The 12,166-nt window shown below is 49.6% G+C and overlaps 1 protein-coding gene across 1 annotated transcript in view; it reads right to left on the bottom strand.

The window, feature by feature from the left end:
* Nucleotides 1-1,013: 1,013 nt before the first annotated feature.
* Nucleotides 1,014-12,166, bottom strand: part of COL22A1 (collagen type XXII alpha 1 chain) — a 199,795-nt gene continuing 188,642 nt past the window's right edge. Inside the window, exons 60-64 of the mRNA XM_040988507.1 lie at nt 10,019-10,198; nt 8,425-8,491; nt 6,177-6,359; nt 4,335-4,412; nt 1,014-2,162 (exon numbers count right to left, since the gene is read on the bottom strand). Coding sequence (XP_040844441.1) covers nt 1,975-2,162; nt 4,335-4,412; nt 6,177-6,359; nt 8,425-8,491; nt 10,019-10,198 — 696 coding nt within the window. The 3' untranslated portion in view covers nt 1,014-1,974. The remainder of the gene's footprint in view (nt 2,163-4,334; nt 4,413-6,176; nt 6,360-8,424; nt 8,492-10,018; nt 10,199-12,166) is intronic.

Here is a 12,166-nt window from a genome sequence, read left to right as displayed (position 1 = left end):
CAATGGAGCAGTGAGGCCATTGTAGACTAATGTGGCACATGTTTGTTAACCACATCCTTTGTATTGCCCCACACTAAATGCTCCTGATTGAGGAGCCAGCAGTAAAAACATTCTGGAATGTCTTATACTACACATCCCTCCTCATGTTAGTGCAATGATTTAATATTAAAACGAGAGACCTGGCCCTCTCAGTCAGTCAGTTGGTGCTTATTCTGGGGTGGGTGGTTCCTGGGAGTGGGGGTAGCAAGGTCTACCATTGCAGAGAAAAATAGCTTCCTTCACATCTGGTTATCCCAGTCAGTTCTTACAGCTGTGCAAGACACGCATGTGTTTTTAAGTTGCCCTTTTAAGCTTGAATATCACTGAATTTAGTGCCTTACATTTTCCTACGGAGACTCACAGCAAGAGTTTCACTGTGACTCCGAACACACGTGCATGTCTTCAGAAGCATGAGACTTATGACCATGCTATTTACACTCAGCACAGCGCCCTCTAGCGCTTACTATTCCATTGCATTTTTGAGATGCTGTGTGCTTACTAGACATTTAGGTCAACGCTCCACACTGGAATGGCACGTTTGGCACAACCAAGGAGCCTCCACTGACACGGTGTCATCACCAGCATCAATGCGTAGAGCTGACTCTGCTGTTCATACCCTGTAGGTCTGGGACATCATACGACCAACGTCATTTCTCTGTAAACCCCCTCTGTGCTCTGCCCATCCATTCGCTCTGACCTCTGACAACCACCACTCTTGGTAATGCTTGCAAGGTTTCACAGAGCACTGCCCTCCCAAGATGACCCGTCAGAGATGTGGGTGCCTCAGGGCTTTCACCCCAATGCAGAACAGCAGTGCTTCAGTGAAGGGTGTGGTAAGAGCTGAGGAAGGCAGGAGCAGGCATGCACATGTGTTCCCATTCACGCTTGTGTGGCCTGCAGCCTGAGCCCGTGGGCTATGCTCACATGGGTCACTGTAGGTACAGAGACAAGAACGGAATCGTCAAAGGAACTGGGGTAGAGACTTGGGTTTATTGAGCACCTGTTCGAGGAGAGCATGTCACACACATTCAATGCAGCCAGTTTCAGAGACAAGGACCCTGGAGAGACACATTTCACAGATCTGCTCTGTGTCCTGGCCATCTGCACACCATTAGGAAAATACAAGTCCCCTTTATTTTGCAATCAGCATGATTCAAATCAACAGGAGGAACGTGGATGCCTCCAGTACCAGCACAAAAGCCCAGTGACGCTCCATTTGCTGTTTCCAATACTGGTTTCCTGTCTCTGGACATGGTGTGGGATCAGGATGTGTCACTTCCCATCTCTGAGCTTGGAACACGAACAGATGGCCCCTGCCATGGGGTGAGCTCGGGCTAGGGGCATGTCTGCTCCCTGCAAGCCAGTCCCGCCAGGAGGCCAGAACATTCTTTACATCCCCAAGTTTCTTCTCTTTGTGCTTCATTCCTCTCCCCCGGACACGATGAGTCTCGGATTATTTCTCCCTGGGTGACCGTGGAATACAACTGAGAGCAGCAGCTCACTGGCTCTGCCGCTTAAAGCTTCCTTTTGGAGACAGAGGTAAATGTGGCAAGCACCTGGCCAGGGCTTCATAGCACCAAGAGTGTCCTTGCAGTGGGCATCATATTCCTCAGCTGTGGGCCATCAGAAGCGCTGAGAGCCAATCTCCTTCTGCACAGATCAAGTCTTCCCCACTCAGAGAAAACTCACAAAGCATGAGCATGCCAAATACCAATAATTAATAATATTAATGTTAACCTGACCGGCAGCATCTGTTGGTTTTAATAGTTTTGAAGTCTTTCAGTCTCTCAAGAAAATAAAACAAAAATAAATGATGAAGGAAGGAAAAAAAAAAAAGACAACACACTGCTGAAATGTTTTAAGGCCTTTGGCTTCTCATCAGGCCCTGAATTCAAGTTTCAGAATCTGCCACCATCTCTGGCTTTCTGGAATCTTCTAGGGCCCCTTCACATTACTGGGCCGGGCAGCGAGGCTGGCAAAGTAGGCACACTGGGAGGGGTCACAGTGGCCAGGGGGGCCCGGAGGTCCTGGAGGCCCAGGATGCCCAGCTGGTCCTGTCTCTCCTTGAGGGCCAGGTGTACCAGGTAGTCCGTCTTTGGCATAACCGGGTTGGCCTGGTTGACCTGGCCAATGAGCAAGAGAAACAGAAGGTAGGTCAAGTTCTTCTGGGAGCTCTGTCCCACTTGTTGTGAACTCAGGACTGGGAACACTTGCAGAGCCAGGAGGCCCCTGGTCTGGGAGCCCTACCCTGAGGGGTCACGGTGTTCCACAGAGGCAATCTAACTTAGCACGTACGGTGAGGGGCTGCCCCGACTACTTGAAAGAGGACATGGTCTAGGCACCACTAGAGAGAAATAAACAAAGGTTGACCTAGGCCCTGTTACAGACATGCTTTGCACTTGGTCAGGTGAGGAACCAGATCTTGTGTGTTCTTACACAGTTCTAGAAGACATGTCTGACACCAGAGACGACTAGCAAGTGTGGGGTACTAACCGCTGCTCCAGTGCACACGTCCTCAGACGTGCCCTGGAACAGTTCTTCACCCAGCACAGCCCAGAGTTTTCTGTATTTCCTCAGCATTGTCCACATGCTCAATTGGAGCCCATACTTTGACCACACCTATTCTACAAAATCATTGCCAGTAACATCCAGAATGCAACCAGCCAACACCTAACTGCTCAAAAATCAGACCCAGAAAATACAACCTATAGAAGGTTTTCTCCTCCATTGGTTAAACATTATTATACCAAATGGAATTGATTGATTTCCCGTTTCGGCTTTGGAACTAGGAAGCTCGGCGGTAAGCATTGTGGTTAATTCTAGTAGTGATGTTAATTGTGAAGTTTCAGTGGGGACCTTACCAGAAAATCCATAAAAAACACAAAAAGTAAACGTTCCCTTTAAAAAATCGTTAGACAGTTCACGTCTCCTATTAATGCTCTGCTAACAGTCATTAATCTAGGTTAAGGTTTGAGACCAGCAGTTAATTTGCTTCTTCAGCTCGGAACTATTGAAGTGTGGTCATTACCTCAAGTTCACATCCATACAATTATATCTCCTCCTAAATGGCTTGTCTGCTGCCTTTTTATCTTTTACTAGAAATTGCCTCATTAAAAAGTTCTCATTATAAGCTGTTTGGAAGTAGGCAAACTGTAAAAAAAAATAAGTACTTACAGTATGTTCCTAAAGAGGTCTCTAATAAAAATAATACATGCCCACAGTAGGACATCAGAAAAATCAAATCAAATAAAATACAGATACTTCAAAAAGTTTATGCAAAAGTAGAATGGGGTTGTAAGCTAATTTTTGGTGCCAAAAGTTTTTGAAATGCATGTTTAGTTTATCTTTATAACATGCTTTTCCTAAAAGACCTTTTTTTTCATAACATTATCTGTAGGTTCAATTTTCAGAAATAATTTCAGTAAATATATGAACTCAGGTTAAATAAAAACTAAAGCTTCTATGAGTTTGACAGCTACACGGTTAACTTTGCTGCACCTTTTACACGACAGCTGCTCTTGGAGTGTGACTATGGCTGTGTTCTAGAGACCTTCCAACAGGGACAACGGAAGATCAGTTTGTCTCGGAAGTCCCTCGGCCCCAGGCCAGAGACCACCCTGCCATACGGGCAGCATGCCAAGCAATGCTAAGGAGGCATTAACGAGTGTGAAATGAAAGGAAAAAGGGCTCCCACTCAGCTGTGCTTGGATGAGGCTGGGCTAAACACGGTCACAGCACTTTCCACGCAGAGCTTCTTAGCACCTTAAAAGTTCACCTGCTCTGGAAAGCGTCCAAAAAAGACACAACCTCCAGCTTAGTCATTTAGCCCCACCTAGGTGTCTTTCTTTTCTTTTCTCAGTATCTTCACTCAAGATGTTCTTTTCAATTGACATGGAATGATTGTACCTACTAATGAGCTACAGTGTGCCACTTCAGTGCCCGTGCACTGTGCTGGCCTGATAGTATCAGGGCAGTTAGCCGTTCTAACAAGCATGCATTGTTTCCCTGTGGTGGGAACATACACAATAAATCATTGGGATGTCACATTTATGGAATAAACTGTAAGAATCCTTGGACTATCCTGCAGTTTTCTTAGGAGGTCTACAAATAAACATTCTGAACATTTTAAGAAAAACAGACAGATTATCTGTCTCCTTGTCAGGGAAGCCTCCCTTGTTCTCCCTGTCCACTCCCGTGTCCATGTAACCAAGCGAACTCTGCCTCCTTGTCAGAGAAGCCTCCCTCAGCTTCCCTGTCCACTCCCGGGTCTCGTGTGACTAAGTGCTTGTTCATACCTGGGATTCCAGGGGGTCCCATCTCGCCTCGGAGGCCAACTCCAGGTGTGCCTGGGTCACCTTTAGCTCCTCGCTCACCTGGGAAGAAAACACAATTGGTATGATGGTGGAGGTCCACAGTGAGGGCACAGCAGGCCACAGCCTGCAGGAGGCACAGGTGCCACACTGTGCTGCCATAATTCCGCATACAAAGCCAATTTGCTGCCGTGTGCTTACCCACACTGTACCCCAATTCTGCTTCCCTCTTTGATTTACCCACACTCAGAAATGGGCACTCCATCCTAAACACATGCTCAAGAAATAAATATGTGCATGCAAACCTTCACTCAAGCTCTCATCTACCAATTGCCTACACATATGAACACATGTGCACACGTACCCACTCAACAAACTCAACCACACTCTGTCCCATAGACAACCTAACCTACCTGCGGTCCCTCACACACACCTACTCATTGCAGTGTCCTCAAGCACCTGGCCCAGAACTCTGCTTACTTGCCACCCAGTTCCTGACAAACTCAGTGGTCTGATAATGTACAGACAGTGAATAACAAGCAAAAGTTCTAGTCCCAAGAAGAAAAATATCTAAGCTAGATGAAACAAATCAAAGTGCATCCAAATATAACACAATAGAAATGAAAATAAAAATAAGAGGACAAGGATGATTTCCTCTTGGAGAATATTTTAGATTCTATTTGAATAGAGATCATTCAGATTTGGCTAAATATGTCTTTTTAATTCTCTTTTTAATCGATCATTGTTCCCTGTATCTAAAATAATTCCTGTTTGCATCATATGATATCTACTTTTGTAATCCAAGCTAAAATTTGGCTGCTTTGTAGGCACCTTAGACCATTCATCTTTATTGTTATTATTATTATTACATTTGAGAGTGTTCTGCCACGTTTTGATATCATCTATGCTTCATGCTTTCTTATTAATATTTGCATATTTAATAAATGAATATGGGTAGGACTAAGATGCACAGATATAACGTAAAGCCTTTCTAGTAAGAGAAATAGTATGTGAATGAAGGAGTATTTAATAAGGAAATAGGGGTTCTGCAGTGGAAGGTGTTAGGGGTGCCCTAACATCTTGGGGATGTGAAGAATGTTCTGGCCTCCCAGTGGAGCTGGCTTGCAGGGAGCAGATATGCCCCCCAGCCCCAGCTCACCCCATGGCAGGGGCCATCTGCTCACCACATATCCTTCCCCATCCTAAGAATACTTTCTTCACTGGGAAGCAGGAAGTTCTTACTCTGGAGAGTTCTCCCTCTCTTCCACATCTGCCTGCCTGCAGTGAGTGTGCGCAAGGGCTGGACACCTGGACTGCGATGTGGGGCGGGCACACTTTGCTCCCCCCCCTGCCACACACATGCCGGAAGGCAGATCATTGGTGTCCACATCTCTGCTGTCCAAATGGGTCACTGCCTGACAGCTGGACAGTTTGAAGCCATTTTTAGCCGCAGTTCAAAGCCACTTCATCCGATTTTAAGGCTGACATTTAATCTCCATTTGCCTGGAGATTAAGTGTCTTATCCCTTGGTTAACTCCAAATCTGGTAAGGGAAGAAAACATTTGCATCACTTCCAAAACTGGGGCAGTGGAGATGAGGGGCGGTGAATAAGGAGATGGGGAAAGGATTCAACCTTCCAAGCACAAATGTAACTTGCAAAACTGATGAGCAGAAAAATCTCTCGTGCATAGGAAACAATTATACTGTGCCAGAATGCAGAGGGCTTCAAGGCAGCAGGGAATGCAAGCAGAATGAACAATGAGCCATGCTTAGTGGGAGTGTGTACCTCCTAGCCTGCAAAGCCAATGTCCCCAGCTCATCACTCACCTTTGGGACCTGTTGGTCCTGAGGGTCCTTCCAGACCACCCTGGCCTGGCCGGCCTGGCTCTCCCATGGGGCCTACCCGGCCTGGAAGCCCATCCTTTCCTGGGGGGCCTGGTGGCCCGGGTCTGCCTTGAGATGCTTTTACATGTGTTGGAGGCATCTGGGCCAATAGGTAGGCAAGCTTGGCTGCAGAGGAAGATGAACAGAGACAGTTCATGAGGAAGGGAAGGAAGTCAAGGGTTAGAGTTAGGGTTCCTTAGATGCACTGCCGAACTAGGAACAGTGAGGACAGCAAGACCACCACCAAGGGCACTGAAGGATCAGGGCTGGACATGGGGGTGATTCAGTCCATGGTGAGTGACACTGTCCCTGGAGTTGGGATGCTGGGCTATGATTCCAGGGCAGCCTCTGCCAGCCATAAGTCAGTCCTTGGAGCAAGCCACTGGATACTTCTCAACTTTGGCTGCCTTCTGTGTAAAAAGGGAAATAATAAAAAGACACCTAGTCTGCTGGGTCGGTGTGAAGATGGAACAACAAAATGTGTCATGGAAGCCAGTGCCTAGCACTTGCAGGAACCTGGTCAATGCTGGTGGCCAACACGGTGGCAACAGCTGCTGCTATAATTCTGTTTGCAACTGAGGCCCCTTGGGCAAGGAAGGGTTAAGCGTTGATCTCAAACTTATATATTCCCTATTGCTCCTCTGTAAATGAGTGGCTGGTAGTGATGGTCCATAAAGACCTTTCCACATCTAAGACGTGATCACAGAATCTAAGATTGCCTGCAGAATGAATGAAGAAACCTGGAGGTCCAGTTGCTGGTTTGCACACTGACTTACCGCCACCAAGTGCTAGTCTGTCTTCCATGTGGTTACAGAGGCTCACCTTTGGAAAGCATGAGTGAGAACAGAAGCCAGGATGTCATCAAGGCCCTTGCCGTTTCTGACCTTCCGACTGCCATGCCATCTCACTTGGTAGCCCCTTTTCCCTGCCTCACAAGTGGCAGCCACCCTTGTGACCTATTCTATGGACTGGGAAAACAGCTTTGTCTCTGGGCCTTGAGTTTCTTATCTTTCAAGCAGAACAAACATTTCCTCTTCAAAAGATTGTGTGGGCTCTGCAGGTGCTCCATCCAAACCTGTTCAAACAAGCCGCATTTCTACTTTGGGGCTGGCAGCAACTCCAGGGCAGAGGCCATTGCTGTCACTGGTAAATCCACCCAGAAGACAGGACGGGGAGAGCTCCATGCTAGAGATTTAGGACCTGGCCATCAGCGCCTGCTCTCTCCCATCACTCCAGCTTTGTCTCCTTCCTTCCGCCAGCCCTTTCCCACCTCACCCCCATTGGTGGTCCTTTATTCCCCAGGTTCATCTGCATGCTCCACAGGGCAGGGTCACAGTACCCGGCAGAGTCTCATACCTGACCAACCACATGTATAAATGCACACCTCTCTCCCCACTGGCCCACTGTGGATAGAAAGAAGTCACAGGACCCTCTGTGTGTTACCTCACAGTGCAGAGGGGTCAAGAATGGATACAGACAGTGTGGGGGAAGAGCCTGGGCTGTGCTGGGAGGCAGCCTGGGATCAAGCCCAACCACAGTCTCCCATCTCCTCAGCCTGAGGCAGTCACTCAGCATCTCTATCTCTGACAGCTGCTGAGTAGCTTCCTTGGACACTGGAGTCCCAGTGACTGTTGCTCAGAGCTGTCGCCATCCTGCCCATCTCCTTCCCCAGATGTCTGCTGGGCCAACACACACCAGGCTCAGGAATGAATCAACAGCCAGTCTGATGTCAACATGAAGGGGGTTTCATTTCCCAGAAAGCACTACTTTTGGGGTCCTCACACATGCAGTCACAGAGGTCTGGAGTCTCGACCCATCAGCCAGCTTGTGTGGCCCACGCTGTCCGAGCTAGCCCTCTGCACCACCTCAACCACACAGCTTTGCTTGCTATACAGATACTGTCCTGCCTGTGCCCCACATACCTGCTCAGGGGAGCAATGAGCTTGGGGACAATGGCAAGCAATGAACTTGCCCTAGCAATGGACTATTGCAGTAGAGGGTGTGTGTGTGTGTGTGTGTGTGTGTGTGTGTGTGTGTGTGTGTGTGTACACACACATATCTGAGGCTCCCAAACCCTCAAGTCCCACATTTGAGCTGCTGGGAGGACACTGCCCATTGCCAAGCACAGTGGGGTGAGCCCACCTCCTGGTCTCCTGTGTGCAAGACGAGGAGGGACAACCTGGATACTCACTCTCCAGCTGCTTCTCCAGTTCCTCCTGAATGAGTCGCCTCAAGCTTTCCAAGGAGGGGGACTCCCCCTAGGAAGGAGGGAGTGAGGTGTTAGTGACCGCCCCAGGAACTCCTAACACCCAGATCACAAAACCAGGGAGTTCTCTGGCAACAATAGGAAACCCTACTTTCTAGTCCAACCCTGGCCACACCTGTCATTCCCCTACCCTACGGCCACCCAGAGTCTAGATTCCCCCTTCCCCAGGCCACTACTGTTCTTCCTGGATACTCTTCCAGTCTTTTCACAGGATTCATTTCACACTCACATGCATTTCCCTCTAGCACTGGGACTGGGAGGTCTGGTCCCGAATGTCACCTTGCCAGATAATTGCCCATTTCCCAGTGACAGGTGATGTTGCCTCCTGCCTGAAACCCTCGGTGATTTCCTGGGACTGGCCACCACCAGCCTCCTCTGGATCCTAGGGTCTGCTTGGCCCTGCTCTGATGGAGCATGGGCTGGATTCTCAAAGCTCTTAGTTGCTTCTCCAGACAGGCAGAAGGTTCACAGAAGCAATGGAGTCTGAGTACAATCCAGAAGAGCAGTCCTTACGACCTACCAGGCGCACCCCTTCAGAGCTTTCTGCAGCTCCAGGGTGGCAAGTATTCCCATGTCCACCTATCACTGTCATCAACAGTACACGGCCAGGATCCAGGCACGGAGCACATCCCGCTTCAATAGGCTTTCTTTTTGCCCAAGAATCTTATTAGTCCTAGAATTTTCATCACTGACCAGGGCAACAGAGCTGAGAAAACTGAGCAGAGTGCAGGGGCCCAAGTATCCTGAGAGCTCCAGTACCGACCATCCAGCCCTCACCACACACGTACACAAGGCTAGGAAAAGCCTGATGACCTGGCCTCCTATACGGCAGGCTGATGACTGCCACCAAAAGGTGACAGAACCCTTCAGCACCAGAGCTGGCAGGAGTATTAGCATCCACTGAAAGCTACAGCAGCTGCTGAGGGCGAAAGGGAGGCATGTGGGCGTGCCGGTTGTCCCCACCAGCACACACACACTGGAGGAGTTGGCTTCCATTTTTCAGGGCAGCATGGACTGTGCCACAAATCCATATGACACTCACATAAACTATGCAAAAAGGAAGAAAAGAAGAAACAAGGCTTTCTTTTTACACTCAGGGATGACCCCATATCCCAGGGAGGCAAGTAGAAGCATGGTGATGCAGAGATCAAAGGCATGGGGACCATCTTGCAGCACAGCTCAGACACAGCAAGTCGGAGCCTTCGTCAACCTCAATGTGCAAAGCAATTCTCCATCCCACCAAGCAAGGCCCAAGGGCTCGCCTCCAGAAGTCCAGGGCGGGAGGACAGGGACTACCTTTGGAAACCTCCCAGGCTATGTGACTGATTTCATACACTGTCACACCAACAGGAAGCCTTTCGTACCCCTTCTCGCGGGCAAGGAGCAGCAGTCTCAGAAAGCATCACAGAGCCAGTAAAGATGGTGCTTGTAACCTGGTCCCTCTGGAGGTCACACTCTTCCCTTGCTTCCCCTCAGGCATGGAGGGACCCCAACTGTGAAGCCACATCAACATCCTTACCCTCAGCCCTGGGAATCCTGGCTGGCCGGGGGGCCCCGGAGGCCCTGCTGGTCCACTCTCTCCAGGCGGTCCTTGGGGGCCCATCAGGCCTGTGTGGCCTTTGTGGCCTGGAACTCCAGGGTCCCCAGGCTGGCCCTTCTCACCTGGAGGTCCTTTGTCCCCTTTGATGCCAGGATCCCCCTAGAGGAGGAGAGAAGCATGTCAGTGCGCATCAGGCAGGGCCAGCAGGTGCAGTTGGAGCTCGTTCAGCCACGGGCAGGAGAAACGCCATGGTCTCCAGCACCCTGCCCTTCCAGACAGCAGGCTTCCGTCTTAGCCATTCAGTGTGTGTGACTTGGGGTGAGAAAGGCCCCAGAATTTCCAAATCACCCTTCTGATTGTGTCTGTGAGAATGTGAGGGCCCAGGAAAGAAAGCCATCTACGTGCCCAGGGCCACAGAATGTGTAGAACCCAGCTACTGGCCAGGCCTGGCCTCTAGTTGGACAGTGGCCAGCCCCTGCTCCCTCCTCTCTGCTGCAGTGCGTCCAAGGAGGATTATCTCACAGCCACACATAATGCCTGCTGCTTTTCTCTTCCGTCCCCAACCGAGACACTGAAAGGCTCAATCCATGACCGCAGCTCCATGACAACCCCAGGTCAGAGATCAGAGTTCTGGCCTCTGCCCACCAGTACTACCGTGTGTCTAAGCAGCAATTCCCAGCTGCCTGTAGGTCTGACAATATGGCAGCTATGTCAGTCACTTCCAAGTGTAGCCAGATTCTGCGGGTGGGAGGTCACAGATGGGGAGCAGAAGAAAAGCAAGGAGGCTAACTGGCACGACCCAGAGCCCCAGCAAAGGATCCAGCACAGCTGCCAGACCATCCCAGGGCACGACCTGAAGGCAAAGCAGCACGACCAGAGAACACAAGCTCTCGGTTGAACAAGGACACATAAGCAGAAGAGACACACGTGTCCGTGACACCCCTCCTCCTGGGCTGTCTGCAAAGATAAAAGTCAGAGGGCTGAGATAGGGTGGGCCAGGGGGTGAGACACAAGGGGTATTCAATGCTTGCTTTGTTTTTTTTGGCAATTTCACTGTTTAACTATGTCCCTAAGCTTTTAACATTTAGCTAGCACCAAGAACATCGCTTCTTTTTTCCAAGTGTGATGCATTTCACAGGGACACTGCAATCTCTGCTGGCAATCCTGGGTTCAGGTGTACAGAGAGGTCCCATCAAGGCCCCACCATGCAGGTGCACTGCACCACTGCTGTTGATTAAATGCCTCGTAACGCTCTGCAGGGAGGGCATTTGCCCCGTATTTCAGATGTTCCCAAGAGTACAATGGAATGGGCATCCAATAGCTCCCTGGCAATGCTCCATGAAACCACTTAACTGGGGGAGGAAGGCGCTGCATGTATTGATTAGGTATTAGGAAAGAGAATCCACTTTGTGGTTTGAGTTCCCTGGCTGCCAACCAAAAGATGGCCCAAACTCCAGTGACAGATCTCATGAGTGTGCTCATGGCACTGCCCCAAGGGTGACAGGTAACACTTCTAACACGGGAATCCATCACTCAGGGACAGAAAGAGGAGAGAATTCCAGAAGTCATCTTCTGAGACTTTGCCTTCACTCTCCTCTCTCATCAACTTGGGAGGGAAGATGAAAGAATTTGTTTGCAAGGCCACAGTACACATGCCGAGGTTGGGGGAGGGTCTGGCACTGTTCATTGCCAGCAGTGAGGACAGTGCGGCTGCCGACCAGTGAGGACAGCAGCCCGTGTGTGAGCTCCTCCCTCCATCCCCAGCTCCTCTGCACACTAACAAGGCCTCCTCGCTGCTGATTTTTAGAGAAATGAAATGTAAAGAAATGTTTCCTGAGTGCAGCACCAAGACTATTCATTAAGGGAAAATCTGATCCCTTGTCACCTCCACTTACAGATCTGGTTCCTGGCAAACTAGAGCTTTGAGAGCCCAACATACTGGTGCTTGGGCATTCACAACTGGAGAAGAGATTGGTCAAAGGTACCAAAGTGGCCTTTGAATCTGCAAGTATGGTGATTTACTCCTTGACAGAATGACTAAAAAAGGGAGAAAATGAACAATGACTGCAACAACTCTGGGTAGAGGCCACCTGCTCTGTGCAGCTCAGGAAGTTCCAGGGTGGGGGA

The sequence above is a fragment of the Ochotona curzoniae genome, unplaced genomic scaffold, assembly GCF_017591425.1.
Source record: "Ochotona curzoniae isolate NIBS_2020 unplaced genomic scaffold, NIBS_Ocur_1.0 contig_4895, whole genome shotgun sequence".
NCBI lineage: Eukaryota > Metazoa > Chordata > Mammalia > Lagomorpha > Ochotonidae > Ochotona > Ochotona curzoniae.
The sequence above is the reverse complement of the archived record's forward strand: the minus strand, read 5'-3'. Positions and strand labels throughout refer to the sequence as shown.